The 21,183-nt window shown below is 45.0% G+C and overlaps 1 protein-coding gene across 1 annotated transcript in view; it reads left to right on the top strand.

Moving 5' to 3' along the window:
• The window catches only part of CAMKMT (calmodulin-lysine N-methyltransferase), a 580,736-nt gene that overhangs the window by 485,846 nt on the left and 73,707 nt on the right, over positions 1–21,183 (top strand). Inside the window, exon 7 of the mRNA XM_069608450.1 lies at positions 3,934–3,997. Within this exon, the coding sequence (XP_069464551.1) occupies positions 3,934–3,997 (64 nt within the window). The remainder of the gene's footprint in view (positions 1–3,933; positions 3,998–21,183) is intronic.

Genomic DNA, 21,183 nt, shown 5'->3' with positions numbered 1-21,183 from the left:
AGCACATTAACTAACTGGCCATCAAATTCACAGTTTACTCCCCTGCAGTGAATTTGCACCCTGCTCACGGCGGTTTCACACTTTTCAAATACTTTGATTCCTCCAGCCCTTTTCTTAGCCTTCTTAATTTCATTTAATTCACAGTTCAGTGTTCACAAATCCTTCTATTCACTTAGCCTTCAAGTTATAGCCTTCAAGCTAGCGGATTGTCAAAAGTCGTTGTTTTAAGCTGGACTGGCAGTCACAGTTCCTAAATGGTCCCTTGCTTACTCACGAGTATTCCAACCTGCACCGACCACACAGTTTACCCCCACAGCATCCCAGAGTCATTTAAACTCCTTTGACTCACTGGGTATGGTGTCTCCGGGTACCGGTCTCTGTGTCGGCAGGCTCTCTGTGGCTGTCACTGCTGCCAGCTCGGCACACCTTCGTTACAGGATCTCTGTCGCCTCGGTTGAAGGGAGAAGGAGTTTCTCCGACTCCTGGAGGGTTGCAGACCAGTTCTGTCACCTGAGACCTTTCCTGCTTCCGCAGCATCAACTCTGCAGCTTCTGGATAATTCGGGTATGCATCTCCCTGGTCTCTCCTCTGGCTTCTCCTACAAGAGTTCTACAGGCAATCTCCTTAGCCTCATCTGTATACCGCCGTCGAGGCCCCAGGTGCAGGCAATCTTTTTTTACTGAGTAACGGTCATGGTACTCGGCATCCCTCTTCCTCGTCCCGGTATCAAGGTGGTGTTTGTGCATGTCTGTGTTAATAAAGAGAGGATGTATAATTCTGGGTTGTCTCTTCATCGTCTTAGTACCTGACTGGGGTATATAGGCAGAGTGTTTTCTAGAATAGGGTAGAGCTTGATAATACCTTATAAAGACTTGGGGGATGTTTGACTCCTTGTGCAATGGAAATGGAGGATACAGTGTCTCAACAAAGGGTGCCTCATCCCCACTCCCCAAGTCTCCTGCACCCAGGTGTTCCTCCCTCGCAAATTCACCTCCAGGGTCAGGATCTGAAAGCAACAGCCTTTCCCTGGTGTAAGGAACTCATGATGGCAACAGTAAAGAAGGACACACGTGATTACAGTTCAAGGGTGTTTAATAAACTGCATAAAGGGATGAGATAAATGCCTAAACTAAACCAAAATCTAAGATGGGAGCAAGCTACAACCATCAAATAATAATAAGGCAGTCCTAGTGGCATGTTGTCAAACATAAAGGGCCTATACTAAAAAAGAACTATTGCCAATCCTTACGGATAAGTTACAAAATGGGGTGGGATAATGTTCACCAGAAAAGAAAGAAGTGTTCACAAAAGTCATGATGGTATAACTGGGGTCTCCCTTCCCCACATTTTTAGCACAGAATAAGACGGGACTTTCGAGCACAGCACACTCCTGGGCTTCTCCAGCACAAGCGTACAGTTTGTTTCCAAAATATCAGGGCCTTCGGTGGCCAAGTGTCTTTTACACAAAATCTCTTGCCTCAGAGGGCCTGATGTGCTATAAACAACAAAATAAAAGTTCCTTTCAATAATCTTCCCGTCAGGTGATTTCCCTTCACCGGTGGATCCCCCTCACCGGGCTCTGATCCTTTTTGCAACATTGGCCTCCCTCAGTCGGGTTCACATTTGCCAGTTTATCACAGTTTACTTTGATGTAACACCTTTCAGGATTCACTTCCCTTAGCTTTTTCCAGCCCCCAGTCAGGCTTCACACATTTACCATTTGCACAGCGTTTCCCTCAGCTGGGCGCAAACACCTGTTTCACAATGTCAAAACTTTGGTGATGGGTTAAGGACTTTGGACTGTACCAGAGATTTGGCTGGACCCTTGTATGATCACCTTAACTCTCTATGCCAGCCTCTCCTAGGGCCTCCTGGTATTTGTAGTTTCAACAAAAAGGGGACCAGCCAGAGTCTTTCCCGTGAGCACCATTCCACTCTGCAGCTGGTTTTTCCCTGGGCTCTAAAAGTTGGGTAACACACAAGTTCTTTGTTCATAAGTTCTTTCAATTCATATCATGTTGCTGCTTGTAACCTTCGATGAACGCAGTCCGGTTTACAATCGGTTCTCCCTCCGACTCACCAGATGTGCTGAATTCTTTGATGTTTCTTGTCTCTGGAGTCAAGAACGGTACCAAGCGTGTCTCCCTGCCTTGGTTATCAGTGTGGGAGAGTCCGTGCACCGTTGGCCTCTGTTACACCACACATCAGCTTTAGTTCCCAGTCTTATTATTCGTTTCACGTAGGCTTTGCGGGTCTGGGTCAAAAAGGGCAAGAGCACTTCTTTCCTTGTAGTCAACACCACCTCCTACCAATTGTGTGACTACTTATCTGCCTACCTGTACACATTCTAACAGCTTCTTGCAATATGTATTATTTCGCATCTCTACCTTGGAACCTCATGTATATTCTAACTGTTTACCTATGCATTACTGATCTGCTAATTCTGTAACTTCAAGTTTAAAGTATTCTTGTAACCTTTTTGCACCCAGATACCCTTGGGTTTGGCGCGCCATACAAATAAAATAAACAAACAATTTGCGGTCTCGCCGCCTTTCTCCTCCGTTTGAACTGCCATCCTGCAATAGCAGCTTCCTCGTACGTTTGGCCTTGCTCAAAGTGTGCTCTCATACTTTGCCTTTTATCACTGTGGGAAGGGGAAGGGGTCGTCAGGTGTGTGTAGTTATTGTCAATTGCCTTACTCAGCCTGACCCTTGTGTTGCGACTCGTCAGGTAAACGGCTCTGGTGTTAGTCCGTTGTCTTTCACGGTGTAAGAAAGTGTTCGAACCCCTAGGTATCCTACAGGGTAGGATGGGGAAAAGGTGTTATAAGGAAGGGTGTACCACATCTCACCCGTCATTGTTCCACTTCCACTCTCCAAAGATCCTGCCCCACTGGTCCACCCCCAGGAACTGGATCCAATAGCGATGGCCGTGTCCTGGCCACCTGGATGACAGATCTCCGGGGACTAGCGGGTGAGACACCTTCAGGTTCCTCACACTACCCACCTGGGAGGAAGATATATTGGGGAAAGAAGTGAGAACACCCTCAAATTCCTCACAGTATATAGCAGCACCATCCAACGCTAGAATGAAATATGTTAAACTGGATGGGCCAGCTTTGTGTCAAGCCTCACCCCTGCAAGCGTGTTCACCTGTTGAGCTTCATGAGGATTTAAAAACTGGTCTGGTGTGTGATAAAGATGCAGTTTTCTTGAGTAGCTATGCTGGAGCTTCTCAAATTACCCAAGGCCTCTCATCCAATTTGCCTGCCGTGGATCGTCCTGGGCCTCTGTGGCTTTCTGGGTGTCAGTCGGATTGACACACCTTGGAGGCGGCGGAATTAGCCTTAAGATTCCTCCTGCAATGTAGCCAGCCACCAACACCTTTGATGTCTGTGCAGGCTGTTTATAGACAAAAGGGATAATACCCAATGATCAGACAAGCTACCGTGGCTCGGTGCAAAGCGTCTTAAAACAGATCATGTCCTGTTATGTAACCGCGTGTAACCGTAACCTTATTTATAAGTGAGGAGTTAATTCTTAAGCCATCCTACAGTCAAGCCATACACTATTCAGGCCATTTAACCTTGACTTGATAGGGGAGAATTGCTCAAGTAAATTAAATGTTCACATTCTATTTGATGAAAAGAATACTGATCGCACGCCAGACTGGCCCAAAAAGGGGTGTAAGCGTGCCCCACATATGACCGACCATACGAGCCTCGTTGGAAGCCTTTCATACTCGGATACCGCTCACGACAAGCTTCATTGTTGTTTAATGGGCAATCGCAGGAAGAGAAGGAAATTCAGAGCTCATTGCCCTCCTTTGCAGTCCTATGTAAACACATGTAATTAGCCTTGTACTTATCTGCATTAGTATCATTAGAATTGAAACCCCATTTTAATCTGGATTCTGTTCTCTTCCCAACGTCAGCCTGTTCCTGGACCAATACAGAGCCTGCCTTGTTGATGCAATAAAGAGATTACTGCGGCCCAGTGTAAGTATGTTTCTATTTTCTACCGAACACTGGCTTCAGAATAATTAGTCTGCGCACAATGATTGCGAGAGTAATGGAATGGCAGGATTAATGTCATGTAATACTTTAATACTTATTATGTCCAACTTCAATTGAGTCCTCTAATCTATCAGATTCCTTCCTAATCATAAACTAGGAAACTTCTTATACTTGGCCTTCCGATAAGGAGCGCAGCGGGCAGTCATATAAATGGAAACCGCTTCAAAGATAGCGTGAGATTATTTTTATCAAAGGGTTGCTTAAGTATTTGCCTTTGATAGCAATGTCTCCGTATTAAAGTAAAACTAAGATATTGAAAGTTCTGTCATGTGTAATCCCTTCAATTGTAACCTTTGTCATCTCATATTTATTTATACTCCGAGAGAATTTTGTTCCTATTCAGTTTTGTTTACATTAAATGAATGGAAATATTTTGATATAATCTGCGGCTGGAAACTTGTTTCCTCTGTATTTACTTATTATAAGTGATGGGGCGCGGTGAAGCAGTTCCTTTCATGGCGAGGTGAACATGTTTAAATTAGGCACTCCCTTAATGCCAGCGAGCAGCTTGTGTGGGTGCCGCCTCCACATTAAAGCTTCACTTGGACTAGGACGAGGGCTTTGAGCCCAAAATGATAGCGGTATTGCCTCATTAAAAACCGCATTCTAGTTTTGCAATTGTAAGCATTACTGGACTTTTTAGACGTTCATGGCTTCTTTTTTGTTTTGCCTTTTAGCGCCACCTATAAACCAAAACATTTGTATTGGTATACAGCTTGGAGGGAGATGACTTGTGGGGGGGGGGGGGGTGGATCTACATCTTGTGGGCAATGTTTGGTTATTTACCCATCCATTCACTGCCCATGGTCATGATAATGCCTATGGCCATTCCCTGCCCTTCTGGCCCAGCGCATATCCTCCTGGGATCTCTTTGAGCTAGCTATTTCCAGCAGTGACGACGAACAAGGCCTTGCCAGGGATTCCCATGCAGTCTGGGGAGAGCTAATGGCCTAATTGCTGGTGTAATTGTGCTGCTAGTGTAATACAACTGTCTTAGCCAGGTGTGCCTTCAGCCGCTTGATTTATATCTATCCCTGGCACTGATGTCCTGCTAAAAACAAGCAGCAGCAAAGCCAACAGTTTTGGCTTGGTTATAGTCACTACTATCCTATTCCCAGGTAAAGACACAATGTCTAGCTGTTTTATGGCCAGGTAGTTTCATCACGGCAGTGCCTGGCAAATGCCTATTCAAATCATTGCATTTCATTAGTGCCATGTCCTCAGTGATTAGTGCCAATGCTCTTGAAGACGTTTTGGGGGTGTCAAACTATTTGGTGGCACACACAAACTGCAATATGATAGAATTGGGAGGTCAGCTCCAGCAATAAGGTTCTGATTGAAAGTGGTGTTGCTCTTTTGTATAGGAGGTAGAGGGAGGGAGAATGGGCAGTAGTGCTGTGTGCAGGGGTTACAGATCCAGGGGTCATGGTCGCCTATTCCGTCACCGAGGGACCACATTGTTGGAGTAAAGTTGTGCGTAGCAGGTTTTGTAAATGTATAAATAAAACCAATTGATGGGTTGGATTATGGGAGGTTGGGGAGGGGACTGGTTTACCAGTGTCTGTTTTTCACTAGGTAATGAGGTAGGCTGAGGCCAGGCTGTTAAAGTTAAATATCAGTCAAAGCCGGAGCTTTATTACAGAAACTCGGACTTTGCAATCCTAATGGCGGCCTGGTTTCTAGCACATGAATGAGCTGCATGGGGTTCAAAACTAAAAATGTACTGGATGAGGGTGTAGGTGTTTTTCTTGTTGTCAGGGAGGGCTGATTTGCTGGAGGAGAGTATGTTTTTCTGGATGCGGATTATCTTGGAGGAGAAGTCGCGTGGCATGTTGCAATTTCTTTCAGAGGTGACAGCTGAAGTGATCTTGGGTGGAAAAGGTCACACATGGCAATGTGGAGGTAGTTTACAATGTTGAAATCTGCCTCTGATGAGGTGCAAAGGCATGTGTAGGTTCATACTGCCTTTCATTCTCATTGCTTAAAAGTCTTTGGAGTGCAGCCAAGGACCGTTCCTAGTTAGAGCTTGGCCCACATTGGCCTCCTTGACGTATGTCATGGAGAGGAGACTAGGCCAAAGGAATGTTGAGAGAGATGATGTGCAGGGGCTCGAGTGGAACTTCCATAGCATTGGGGGAAAGGTCTTTAGTACTTTGGGTATCTCCGAAAATGAGTAGGTGTGAGGAGCGGAGGTAGGGTCAGAAATAAGCAACTGTTTGGATGACGGTGGGTGTGTGTCCTGGTTACCTGCAGCTCGGAGATGAATGCTGTGGAAGCACGCTTGTGCCACTCAGTAATTATTCAATTGTCTACTGAAGTGCTTATACTTTTTGTAGAAAAATGGGAGTGGTAGTGTTTTTCCAGTGTTGATAGTCAGGGTGATAAATTAGGTACTCTTCTGAATGGATGGTGTTACTGTACGTAAAGGCCCCTTCCTAGAAAAAATAATGAATTGAGGAAATGATTGTTGGTTTCCGCATTTCTAAGGGGGTCTCTATTTACCCCCTCTCTTAGCGCCCACAGAGCAGCAGTCTACCCAGATCCAGCTAGGGCACGGGTGCGGGTGGAATTGTTGCAGACAGTAGTTCTTCTTTCGCTTGTTTTGTTTGTCTTTTGGTTTAGGATTCAGCTCCCTGTTCCGTAGCAGGCATTTATACAGTAGTATCTCATCTTTCGTTTGATGCATCTACAGTCATGTGCCTGTGGAGCTGCAGCTCCACAACACATTTGACAGAGATTGCCACAACCATGTACATGTGTCTATTCCAGGACCACTGTATATCCAGTTCACTGAAAGGATGCTGCTGCCATGACTCCTTGAAAGGGGGAGGAAGGGAGCAGAGAAGATGAACGTCGTTTGGTTTAGTCTCCCAATGTCCAAATGTAGAGGCTTGCAATGATGGGTGTGTTGAATCGAGCCATTGAACTCATTGCCGTCATTATCACAGCCCTAGAACATCTCCAAATGATTACACACATGTAGGATGCTTTGAAGAACCAGTGCCTTTGTGGTTTTTCTTATGAAATATAAGACACGTCCTAACTGATGTCAAAGCGTTGTTCATAAGTAGACATCAACAAGGACATTGTTAGGCAGTACATTTCTTTTCATTATTGTTTAAAGTGCGGAGCTAGCATGAGAGCAAGCAGTAGATCACTGTACAGAGTGTGGGCAGGCAGCATTTGGACATGTGTAGACGCACAGGAGAGTGTCACAGATGCAGCCATGTCAGTGTTGCAGCTAGTGACTCACCAATATATTTCTGGTTCCTGCCTATTGAGAAATTATCGATGTAGCGATGCAGACTCTGGTTTGCTTAGGGATGGTAGAATGCACTCTAAGCCCCTGGGCTCATTTTAGGGTATGGCAGCCGCGACACTGTGACTGCCACATCCTGCTCCTTTCATGTTTCTGCATCTAGTGCTATCTTGCCGATCTCTTCTTGTAGCCTAATGGAAACCCTGCGGCATGAGCAGACCCCCTGAGGTCACAGGTTTGACTGCTGCGGTCCATGCCTTGCTGAGGAAAGCTCCCAGAGGGGATGTTCTGAGCATGGTACAAGCTCTGGCGTGGGACTTGTGCTGGAGTCACCCCAGTATAGGCCACACAGGGGGGGGCTGGGGAATTCTGGAAGCCAAGGTAAGCCAACCACTACATGAGACCACAACTGGAGCTGGTGAGTGGGGGATCCCCAGAGCTTCCACATTTCCCTTCACCAACCATACGGCAAATCCTTCACTCACCAAGTCAATCCTCCCTAGTGTTCTACATGAGATGTGAGTCAATGAGTTCCATAATTAAACAACTGGAGGCGGATAATATCAGGATCAGAACCCCAAGACCAACGGAGTTAAGAAAGGATTATAAGAGTTATTTTGCCTGCTTTGTGCCGAGAACATTGTGTGCTCTGCACGCAGGTCCACTCGTGGAGATGGGTACTTTGCTTATTCAAAGGTGTGGGTTGTGAACAAAGGAAAAGTATCGGGGCTTAGAAATGCCTCATGCAAGAGAGCCTAGTGGGCAAAGACATTTGCTGTAGCAGTGGTCGAAGTGTATGAAAAGAAGTAGTGGAACTATGTTCCCTGCTGGCCTGCCCGCTCCCCACAAACCTCATCCCTGCGTCACCTCCCAAACACAATTCAAATACCCAACCAAGCACACCTGCTATTTATGGGAATGTGCAGTGCACTGAAGTGCAAGCTTCAAATTCTTCCTACACTTTTATTTTAAAACTAAACCATTCCAGAACCGTTTCTTTTTAAAATAAAAGTATAGGAACTGTGAAACTTAAAAATCAAAAGTATGGGAGCACCGCTCCTGATCGCTCCCGCCCACTTCGACCTCTAGCTGTAGGTGCAGGAAGATGGACTGCAAGACAACCGCTTTGTCCTGACTGCAAAATAGCAGCAAGCTTATTTAAGTCTTCATTTCCCTTCCACATAATCCTACGGAAATGTGCCACACCCGATTTCACGGAGGAACACAGAGGCAACACTTGGGGAAGAGGTGGAACCACAAGGCCCACACCAATCCCAAGACATTGAGCTAATAGGCAAATAGACTCACCAATCCGAACACTCATTGGAATAAACAGTCCCACAGTGTAAAACAAGGCAGAAACTACACTGCTGTGTCGGTATAAGGATGGCATTAGAGAGAGCTTTAGTATTAGCAGTGAGAAATGCAAGAGAAGCAGGAGGCGAGAAGAGAAGCCAAATAGCCCAAACCTCGAGAGAAATCGTGCTTATAGGTCAGGTTAGAGGAAGGAGCCTGTTGGGATCTTTACAGAGAAGCTGCCAAGAGGCAGACAATACTGAGAAAGAGTACAGTGTCTTGCCTTCTCTGGGCTGCAGCTCAGACCATGGTCGAAGCCTGAAGCCCACCAGAGCCAAGAGGTAGGAAGCTTGATCCTGCTGAGGCTGGGGGCTGTTAGGCGTTGACACTTGGCACTCCTCAGCACTCAAAGGAGAGTCTATGGTGAACTGAAGCCCAGGAGTATAAATACTGCAGCCTGAAAAGTAACCAGATAGGGAGAGAGATAATCCTACTAAACAAATCCCGTCATGAAAAAAAGGAACATTGCACATTCCTGCTCTGGTAGGAGTTCAGAGCCCCCTATGGCAAGAGGGGGGAGACACTGCAGGGCCTTTTTCCAGTACTAGTGTGTTGCATGGCCCCAGATCCCAGGTGGAAGACCCATCTTTTGGACCATTTGTCGAGGCCATGGAAGTAAATATGCTGGGGCACATTAAATACCCTGTGACTGCTATGGCCCTGAGGGACGCTTTATGGGGTGCAGTTACTCCAAGATCTGGTTTTATTAGAAAAGAGAGTTTGACATTGGACTAAGGACCGGAGACCCTCATGCCTTAGGCCCTTCTGCTTGATTGAAATTGCCTGGCCAACCTGACACTTTTAGAAATGAGTGTCTTTTTTTTTCTTTTCCATGGTTCAGCTAAAATACCATAGGTGCTGTATGAGTTCCTCACCCTGGTCTCAGCCTGTGTTCCTAGGGAAAGGGGATCTCAAGATTAAACTTAGGAATCTGACCAGGGGAGGTCAGGCAAGTCTTTAGAAAAGAGGAGTCAGGAGAGGGAAGTCAGCCCTACAATGTATATGTTTCTACCTGGGAATCACAGTCTACTGTATATTGCAGAGTAGTCCATTCCCTGTTTGTTTTGGACCCCTTTCTCTATTAAATTTCTACCTTGGTTGAAGTGAAAAAAAGCTATCGCAACCCAAAATGATACGTTTGTTGAGTCTTGTGTTCGTCATCTCTTGTGATGACTAGTGCTTGAAATTAGGAGCAGTTGGGATAAGGAGGAGGTCTAGTAGACACGAGGAACCCTTTGGGGTTGAGTTGGCAGCTCAGTTGGGCGAAGAGTTGAGAACACTTGTGTATAGGCGCGTTATAAATGCCATATATCATATCAGAAGTAATTTCCCCAATCTGGGCGAGTTCCCACCAAGCTCCCTCCCTACTTTTGCCTGTCACATATGGACTCGGTACCCACAGACTTCTCCTTGCACCCTAAGAACTAGTCTCTGTATTGCCAGATACACACCCAAGCCTCCTTCCTTTTCCAATGTACCTCACTGCACCTCTGGTAAAAGAAATTTAGCAAAATGGTTTATATAGAGGTTTTCTTTCTTCGATGTGCCCAAATGACAATTCTGCTTTAAGAATGGTACATCAATGTTAACATTTTGCCAGTATGGAGAGGCATGTGGCAGTGGTCCTAGACAACATTATAAAATGTAGAAAAGGCACAGAGGCATACAAATATTTTGGAAACAATTCAAATAATTGCTAATTTTGAACGGTTCTGGGGGTACCTTTCTTCCCCAGTGCATCTATGCTGCAGCATATACACTAGCCACACATCACATGATATCCCGGTGCAATCTAGAGTTAACTTTGCCAGACCCCAAGATGGGAAAGTGTGTAACAAAGGCAGTCCCTTTTTTCACTTAACTCCTCTCCTTCTCTCTCAAGAACTCAGGGGTTTTATGTCTTCTCCACTGATCTGGATATATAGCCCCCAACCAGGCTGCCCTTTTCTTTCTGTCCCAAATCTGGCTTTTCACAGGGGCCAAGATCTGGCCAAGAATCCCTAGTAAGGTGTGGGCAAGGGCCACTTCATGCTACCACAAAGACAGTATGACTTCTCTCAGTCTCTATCTGATCATGTTTCTACACCTCCATATTAATGCACTGTTATTTTCTTGATCTTTCCAGTCGACAGCTTTAACCTCTTCCTCGCACTCTGCCTTTCTACTCCTCCTCCTTCCTTCATCAGTCATCTTACTTCACAGAAATCCTCTCCTCCCAACATCTTACAAGCTTCCTCAACCTGGTCTGGACACGGCCCTTTATACTCTTGGCCTTGTGGACAATTGGGAATTAACGTGGCTGCCAGTAAACCTGAGACCAGTCTGTGCATGTCATTGGCTATCTGTGGTGTTGTGTTCCTCCAGTTCAGGTCTTTCAAGTGATGTTCTCAGTATTCTCTTTGAGTCCATGGCTCCAAGTGTCAAAGTGATAAAAGCGGTAGCCACAGTCTTGGTGTCAGGTGACACTGTCATGGCCACCACCCAAATCCGCCCTGGTCTCACCATGCAAACGTGTGGGCATCCCAGCTTTCCTGCAGCTTCTGCACTGGGCACCCCACTCAGAGTGTTACTCTGTTTCTGTGATAAGTGATTTGAGTCTGGTGTGTGAGGTTCCTTTAACAGTCCTGCTTGAGGACCACGTGCCACTGTATTTTCTGAATGCAGTGACCTATGCTAGGGTTGCAAAGCACCACTTCCTCCAATGGTTTTCTTGGTTTCTGTCTTCTCCTTTATGGATGGCAGAGTTTGAGAGGATCGGCCGAGTGAGCAAGTTAGGAAAGAGGGAAAAACTCTGGGGATCCCCCATATAAACTCCATGATTAACATTTCAGAGTAGGCAGCTTTCCCCAGTCCCCCCAGATTCTCCTGCACCCCGTTCTTATCTGCTCATATGTGAATTCATAAATTCCAGTTGAAGTATGGATCTGATAATCCTGAATGTACACGTTCATCTTTTCCCTGTGCCTCACACGTTGTCACAGACTTAAAGACACAGCACACTCTAGTCCACAATAAATATGCTTTCAATTCAAGTTTATTAAATTCAGATTCTGTTTGAGAAGGCAGCCAGCCCGTCTCACACCCTCCTTGACGTACACCCCGTGTCGCAATGAACCATGAACCAGGCCGGTGTGTAATAATGAAATATTTATTCATTTTAAAAATTCAAATGAAAATCAAACAGATTCAATATAGGGCAGCAATCACCAGTGTGGTGATAATTACACAGTAAAATGATAGGATACACTTCATTTAACTTTCTAACCTCAGACAGATCAATGCAAAAATGAATGAAAGCAAAATTACTTTTTGGGTAATACTTTTAAATGGCACCACAGTTGCGCATTCCCCTTGCAACACTCCCTCAAACCCCTGTTAAACATGTTTTGTGTGGGTGGAGAGGAGTAGCAAGGAGTCAGATATAAGAGGCAAAAACCCGATTGAAAATCCGACCTACCACCCATAAATGGTTTGCCAAAATGGGATAGATAACCCTTGAAAAATTAGCAAAATGGCACTCGGAATTACTGAATGGTTATTTTACATGTGCGATTGAATGGATAAGACAGGAATCTGTGTGGCTGTACTAAAGAAGCAAGAAAGCTTACAAGCTACAAGGCAAGGCACTAACGAACAGGCATTCAGGTTGGAAAATCAACTTTGAGAAGGAAAAACGGTGCAGCAAGAATCACACGTGGCAAAATTGCAATTTCTTAGTTTTCACAGGTTTAAAATAAGCAAACAACTTCAGAAATGAGCTAAACAGACAAAATCGAAAATCGGTTTTGCTGATGAGATACAAAGGCACATAACAGGTATGATACTAAAGTGAAAGGGTGACTCTTTATGGTTGACAGTGTGGGATTCTTAAAAGGAAAAGAAAAATCTGATTTTTAAAAGGGAAACACTTTCACAGTCAAACTTGGTTTTGTTAGCAAAATGATTTGTTGTACTGCAACTAGATTATTAAAGTAAGATGCAGTATGCAAGGAGGTTCATTTGCAAGGTTAACCTATTCATGTCGCGTTCATCTCTATGGGAAATTAATTCATTCATTCAAAATAGTACTAAGGATTTACAGAACGGACTGAAATAATTTCTAAAGAATTGTGCTTACACTTGGAGACTAACACAGATTTTTCTAAGGACATGATGCACAGAGGATGCACAGAGGATTCTGACAATTTAAGAAGTTACTAGGGTACTTATAGGATTTCTTATAGGATTGGACAAATTGCGAGGTAACAGAATGGTGTATGCAGCTTTTTGGTTCTGGGGAAGGGTGATACTTACAAAATGTACTGGAATTTGGTAGTTTGGACAGCTAACCGAGTCTCTGGACAGCGGGACAAGGATCTGGTCACTGCGCAGCGGCGGGCAATCCTTTAAGGGTACAGCAGGTCAATCGGGGTCTGTTCACAGTGGACAGCGGGGTGCATCAGCTGGGCCAGAACAGGTCTGGTCACTGGATTCCCCCTTTCTCCCTGAATTATTGGGATTTTTGTAGGGTTTAATTCTGGATAGTGGTCCTGCATGGATAGGGAGTTCCGCCTGGGCAGGAGCAGCTACCTCTGGCCTGGCTCTGGAGTCTTGCAGGGTGAATGTTAAATGTCTGGATCTCTGGATTGTGAAGGTTGGATTTTTGAATATCCTGAATTCTGAATGTCCTGACTCCCTCTATGTTTCCTCCTTTTATAGGCAGGATGACATCAGAGGTTTTTTACTATGTGGGCGGAAAATAACCTGGACATACCTCTAAGATAGGATAGGTCAGGGTAGGGATATCGCCACCCCCTGCAGGCGGATTGGGCCCCGGGAAGAGACATCAGTTTTAGTGTGGGTGTTTTTATGATGAGCTTTGTTGCATCACAGTTACTTTTGCCAAAATCAGTTATGAAACAAAACCCTTATATTTACAAACGTCACCATTATAAAAATCAGATAGGCAAATACCATATTTTACAAGGAGTATACTGGTTCAAACGCCAGGTATGTACGATGCCCTTCTTCAATTCGTATGGAAAACATTTCCTCTAAAATTCTTCAAATGGCTACATATGAGCCTAACAGTGTTGGGCATATTTCCATCCAATTTTACATCTGTGTTATGTACGCTTTCCCCAGAAAGGCCACTTTAATTCCGTTTGCGTCCCCCACATGCTAGGAAGACCCAAATCGTCTCACCTTGTTGCTACATAAATCACAATAATAATTTCACATTACTGCTTATTCAAATCACTGAAATAAATGTCTTCATGTAAAACGTCTTTTGATTCAAATGGGCTGGCTTTGTTCCCAAAAGTGGGCAGTCTTTCCAACCCCGCATCCAATGTCCCCTCTGTGTCAGTTCTGAACAACAAGGTTACCATAGCGCCCTTTGATCCTGGGCAGTTGAAGCTAAGGAGAGGTGTCAAAGGAATTCAGACTTGTGTGACAGGGCTAGTTCCCCTGGGCCCTTTGTTCCTTGCAGGAGAAATGCCAGTCAGTCTGAGGAGGTCACGAATTCCCACAACTTGATCCTTTCTAATTTGTAAAGGAACTTCCTTTCCCAAGGGGGGCTGGGTACCTTCAAAGTGCCTGCAAACTGGTCTAACAGGAATGCCTGAGCTTCAGCCAGGCTGTTGAAGTTCTTTGTGTGGAGAAGAGTAAAATACACAGGGCCTCATTACAACCCAGGCGGTAACCATGGCACTAGTAGCGCCATGGTTGCTGCCAGTATTTTACCAACTCCGCCATGGTGAATGGCGGAATTACCGCCCCATTCCAAGGTTGGCGGGGCGGTAATTCTCCATTCACCATTGGCCCTTCCCCATTCCCATTTGTGCCCCCATAGGGCTCAATGGGAATGGGGAAGGTGGTAATTACGATACCGCAAATTGCGGTACCATAATTACCTCGAAAGTCCCTTTGCGGGTTCCTTCCTTAATGGCTGGTAAAACCAGCTGTTAAGGTCGGGACCTGCAAAGGGACCTCGTAATTAGGCGGTAAGGGTTTGATGGCGCCGACACCTTTTACGGCGCCGTTAACCCCTACCGCCTGGGTCGTAATGAGGCCCACAGAGTAAAATATACCTATGTTTTTGCAGCTTTTCTTCCCAAATCTACATTTTTGTTTCTGGGCATTTCCAGTAATATTTCTTATTTAGCTGACATAATGTCATTTCATTTCTCTGTAAAGCAAAGTAATACAGGTTCATTTTATTTTTAGGTCCACTTAACAAAATGCGGTTTCCTCGCATTTTGCTTTCTGAAAGCTTTCATAGCTCTGGTCAATTTCTCCACACAGGGATATGCTCAAGAAATGGGGTATTTCAAACTGCCATCAGTAAAAGGAGAGAGAGGGCTTCTTTTGAAGCGCAAAGCGTGTGTTAATTTGTTTCCAAAGTAAATGTTGAATGCAGCCTGAAATATATTTCCTGCTTTTCATACACTTTATTTGGCACAACAATGGTGTTCAGGGAGGAATAGCTCTCATTTGATGATGTTCAGCCTGAATATAGATGGGCATGGCTGGGTTTTACTAGAACCAAACTGTGTGAGGTTTAAAGATGAACAACAGTGCAAGGTAATTTTTAAATGCAGAATGTTTTCTTTTGCAGTTTTACATTTTGGAGATCGCAGCCCAGCAGCACTGAGCCAGGCTGCCTTTGAATTCTTCTTTTTGGGTGCACATGAAGAAAATAATTGCAGCCATGTTCGGGGTGTCTGTGCTCCATCTCGCCCCATATGTGCTCAGCAGACACAGCGCAGTCATTATTTCTGTAACTGCTAAAATGCAGTTTTGTGATGCAGGGATTTCTGTTGGGCTGGTAAATGTAACCCACAACATCCAGTGTACTAATTGTGACTGGGTCATGAGCAACTGTTTTAGATATGTCGATTTATGGACTGCTGCCTCTATTGTTGTAACAGTTTGCCTTTACCATTCCCTGCAATAGTGTTCGTATGCAATTAAATAATTGAATAAGTGAGATATAGGTTGAATTTGTTCTGCAATGGCAGAGACAAATCACTAAAATAGAGTTTGAAATTAAATCAGCACACGCCGTGGCGTCCCACTGGGGAGGCATTGGTGGCGGGGGTGGGGGGTAAATACAGCAAATGGAAAGAACATAGTTCTAACCTCTAACCATATCTCAGACACTCCTCAGCTCTATCTGGGTTCTATTTTCTAATAATACTTTTAATAATACTTTTAGTTAACTTAATTGTAATATTTTAAATTTGACTAAATCAAATTTAGAAATGGGTTCAACTGAATCAGGAGGGTTGACATTGTATTTTTACCATTCTCCTTGTGACGTGTCAGATTATCAACTTTGACTTTCATTTCTATTTGATGTCAATATCACTCTTACTCATTCCTTGTGTAAGTAGTTCATAAAATCCGGACATCATCTTAAAATAAAGAAAATTCTTTATACCTAAGATTTAGTAAATTCATATTCTGTTCTCAGATTACGAATTCCCCTTACTTGTGTCCATACTATCCCATTCTGATAGTACTTTCTCTTTACGTGCATTTGTTTCTGTCTCTGTAACCCTCCTCCCAAGATGATCACTTCATCTTCTGCCTCCTTTGGCACAGGTGAAGGTTTCCTCCAGATGTCACCTGCATATTAACACCTGATATGCATTTGGTGATATTGATTTCAACTGACAAACAAAATATGCACTTTCAAAAAACATATTTCTTCAAATCGAGTTGCAATGCCTGTTTTGGGGTGGTGTACAACAAGGATAAGAGTGAGACGCCTTGTCTTGTTCCCATTACCAGGAAGTATTCCACTGATGGACAATACTGGCTCTGACCACGAATGACAGGGTGTTACATAATAGCTGTATCAGGCTAATCAGTGCTGATCTGAAATTCCGTTGATCCAGGGTTTGAGCATCCTATATCACAACTTCTTCTAACTGGGTCTATGCATTAGTTTCCTCTTATAATGTGAGGAGCCTAAATGAACTAATGGCAATATTTCTTCTAGAGATAGACCCATACAGATCCGAATTGAATAAAAAAAAGTTTTAATGCTTAACACAAAATACAATATAGCCCTATGGGCCTAAATTAACAAAGTAATTGTAGCTTTAAATAACGTTTTGTGCCCCTTAAAAATGTGTTACTAAAGTCATATGAAAGGGAAGAATGTTATGAATAAATACACAAAATAATAGAACTTGCTACTAAACATGATGGACATAAATAAAAAAAAGACGGTCGTGGAGACTTGCTGTTTGCACCACCGCACCTCTTTCTACGCTCCCAGAACATTCCTGCTCAGATTATCCCTGATTTTAATAACTGATGCAAAGAATTCCTTTGTCGGAAATACAGAATTGACAGCATCCACTACGAATCCAATGAAAGAAAACTTGTCTCACAAATAGTTCTTGGTATTCGAATTGCAATAAGGGTGGGAAGCACTCAACAAAATGGCACGCACTGTTCACACTGTAACTAGTAGACCAATGCAATGCAGCTGCGGATAAGGCAGCCAAGTTCTGACCCTTATGAGTCATGGTGCTATCTGAAGAGTACACAGAACTGCAGTAGGGTTCTCGAGGTGATGAGGTGCTTCTCGGCATAAACAGGAGCCCATGTGCCTGTGGGTGCCCCTTCCTTGGAAACACTGGGTTCCGAGTACTTTTTGAAGCAGCAGAGACTGTCAATTCCCTGCCTTTTGTAATGCTGAGTATAGTGGAGACACTGCAGAGAAGTTCTAAAACGCAGAATGACTCTGCTTTTAGGGCCAAACCTGAGGTGTGCTGTTGTCCATCCAAAGTCAGGTTGGTTCTCAAACGTGGAGACTGCAGTTAAGATGAGTCCTCAGGCCCCCAATCCCGAAGTGCTCCAGACATGTGACGCCATGTGAAAGGACTTTGGGTGCTATCGTGTAAGCCCGAGAGTGTAGTTGTAGGGCAGCTATTACACAGTAAGCAAACAATTTGACTGTTTACCTAACTGGTGTATAGGGCAGCGAGGGGCTTTTGCATGCAGCCATATTGATTGGCACCCAATAAATAAAGTGTCAGTTGGGCAACAATAAAAACATTGTCATCAGTAAGACATGGCACAGTATGTAAAAAATGCTTTCAGGTGTTCTTAATAATTATTAATATTATTGTTATTATTGTCAAGGTACAACCATCTGAAGCAGGCTGTGGCCTCATACGCCATCCGCAGTCATTGCATGTTTGATACAACTTCATCCTCACATGGCCAGGTACTACCATTATATGCTATCTACAGCTTCATAAATCCAAGTGTACACTTGTATGCCAGGTGGTGTCCTCTATTTGATGCTTGGGGTTTAGGGACAGGGCAAATGTTGAAAACTATATAAAACGATATGTGTGCCCTGATGCCTGCGGGCTATGGTGCATTACACATTACACATAAATAAATAAAATAGAAAAAGTAAATATGCCTTGGAGGTAGTGTAATATGTGATTGTGATATATTCATTATAATTCCTGCAGCAATGTTATGGAACACTTGTAATGGCTGCATACTGTTTGAAACTTTTTCACGGTAAAGAAAGTTCCAAAAAGTGAGTTTTAGAGCCATTGATGGGCTATGTGGTCAATGTATGCTATTTCAAGAGCAATATCAAATTTTACCCAAATGTTCCAATTAATACTCTAAACACTTAATGTGTTGAATTATCTGCCCGTCCATGGATAGGCACACACAGAGTTTTCAGTCTATTTTTGTGAGTATCTAAGTCTTTCAAGTATTTCGCGGGTGGAGATGTCTCAAACTTAGATCTCAATGTAAACCACATTCTAATGTCCAGCCATACTGTACCGTAAATGTCTAGAAGATGTTGGCCTTAGAACTGTACATTTATCCAAGATAGGGTTGCTCATATATATATATTACATGTTTGATCAATCAAGAATACTGTTTTTCCATTAAATTCCATAAAATTGCAATTAAAACATATTACAACTCATATAAAACAAATCACTCTAATGTTTTGAATATACATATTTATAACTGCCTTTAAACAAAACATCCAAAGCGATTAGGAAGTATAAACAATCAAGAATAGAATTGTACGAATTCACAGTTTCAATTCCAGAAATATATTAAGAGGGGCGTTTTAAAAATATATACGCCATTTAGTCTAGACTTTCTTCCTCTAATCTTGAAACCTGTGCACAGGAACAAATGAAGTGTCAATGTCACTTCAGGGTCAGGATTTGTTTTAAATAAAAGAGAGCAGGGAGACATTGGGCCTCATTCCGAATTTGGAGGTAAGTTCTGGTCATTACCGGCATGGTGCAAATAGCGTGTCCGAGCTGGCAATAGACCGCTAAAAGCGGCCTATTACGACTTTGCAGGCACGAGCTTTGCGCCATGCCGGTAAGGTACCTAGCGCCATGCCGCGAAAGGGCCCCAAAAAACCCTTACCGGCATGAAGCGCACCATAGATAACACTACCGCCATAGAATAAAGCGGCCTTAGCGGTGACCGAAAATAACGGTGACTGTAATTAGCGGTCACCGCTATTTACAGTCACCGTTAAATTGCTGAACCGGAAACATCGTCATCGCACAGGAACTGGAAGGAGCACGGTGGCCATCTTTAAAAACACAATCCATTGCCATCCTCACCAGACAGGACCCCTGGCAAACTTTCAACACCGTGGAAACATCCTATCATCAAGGAGGAATGCCAAAAGCACCAAAAAAGGGAGCTGCCTGCCTCAGGAAGGAGCACTTCTGCCCTGATGAGCTCCAAGTGATGGTGGACACCCTGCACGAGCATGCCGACACCGTATTCAGCAGTGACATGCGGATGGTGACGGTAATCAAGAAAAAAGAGATCTGGGCTATGGTAGCGCAGAAGGTGAGCGCCGTGAGAAACACCCCCCGCACCACTAAGGACTGTAGAAAACAGTGGGACGACCTGCGCCTGACGGTGCGGAGCATCCTCTCGGCCAACAGAAGCCATGCCCTGGAGACAGGAGGAGGGCCAGGTTCCCCCATGAAATTGATGCCGTGGGAAGAGACGTGTGCGGCCATGATAGGCCCAGAAGCCATTGAAGGGGTTGGAGACATGGAGTGCGGGGCAACGTCATCCGTTGATGGAGGTGAGTGTCCAAAGTCAATACTGCCAACGCATTTGTAATGAAAGTCACTGCTAAGGACTGGGCAAGGTGTCACGGCATGGTCGGCCACACCATCCCTTCAAATCATGCCGAAACAAGTGAGACCCAGGCTAGTGCCAGGTGCAAGGCTGGAACCTATATGACACATACCACACAAAGAGGCCCATTTCGTGAGGCACACACGGCAGTTGATGTAAACAGTGTGCATGTGAGCCAGCATAGTACCTGGCCAACATGAGGGACACAGACATATGCATGCATCTACCATCCAAGAATAGATCAATGTACCGTTCACCACCAAAATGCCGACAACCCACTAGAATCTGATTGTGATATTGTAGGCATGTCCAAATGCTGACTCTCAAATCATCACTCATGCTGTCCCTCTCTTCCACCCCCACAGGCAGCGAGCATGACAGCGAGGACCAGGCAAGCAACCGGCCCAGCACCTCTAGGGGCCAAGTCTGGGCCCGCCGTCTACCTGCGAGCAGGAAAACACCTCAAGCCACACCACCTGCTCCAGCAAGGCCCGTGGAGGGTGCCCAACCCCCAACCCCACCCCTACCCCACCCTGTACTGGTGGCAGACACATGCCCTACGCCGCACTCTGAGGAGTCTAGTGTGGCTGGGGAGATTGCAGCCACGGGCCCCCTCGATGTCCCCGACAGCCCCTCATCCATATGCAGAGCAACTGAGGAGGACACTTATGAGATTGTACACACCCGTGATTGCCAAACCAACCCCCAGGTCTCATATAGTGACTCTGGTGAGAGTGATGCACCTGGGCTTACGGGCCAAGGAGCAACATTGGAACATGCCAGTCCTGTGGCCAGTTCCCTTAGTGACGCACTGGAAAGACATGTGAGCCTGATTCCCAGCAGGCCAACCACATCAACCACATCAGCCTTTGATGCAGAGTGGGCTCCGCAGCTCACAGGACTCATAAATGACTTTATACAAGACAATCGGCAGGCCAGGGAGGAGTGGTGGAATGAACTGAGGCCACTGTTCGAGGTCATTACAGTCAGCACAAATCGGCTCTGCAAGGTCCTTGGCCGGATTGCAGATGCCCTGGAGGCTGCACCTCCTGCACGACAGCCCCAGTAGGAGGACACACCTTCTCAATGCTCCTCCACCCAGACCAGCCCGCTCTGTCACTCACAACGTACATTGCGCCGCCTGGACATGCCTCCCCCTGGCACTGGGAGCGCACAGTGACAATGCTGACATACACATATGGCCTATGTGGTCCTCATGTGACTACTGTGGGGTTGTTGTTGTGGTGGGAGGGGAAGGGGGGTGAAGGTGTGTTTGGGAGTTGTAGGGGGAATGGGGGTGGGTGTGTTTGGGAGTTGTGGGGGGAGGTGGAGAGGG

The sequence above is a fragment of the Ambystoma mexicanum genome, chromosome 4q (assembly GCF_040938575.1).
Source record: "Ambystoma mexicanum isolate Mex_15411 chromosome 4q, UKY_AmexF1_1, whole genome shotgun sequence".
Taxonomy (NCBI): domain Eukaryota; kingdom Metazoa; phylum Chordata; class Amphibia; order Caudata; family Ambystomatidae; genus Ambystoma; species Ambystoma mexicanum.
The sequence above is the reverse complement of the archived record's forward strand: the minus strand, read 5'-3'. Positions and strand labels throughout refer to the sequence as shown.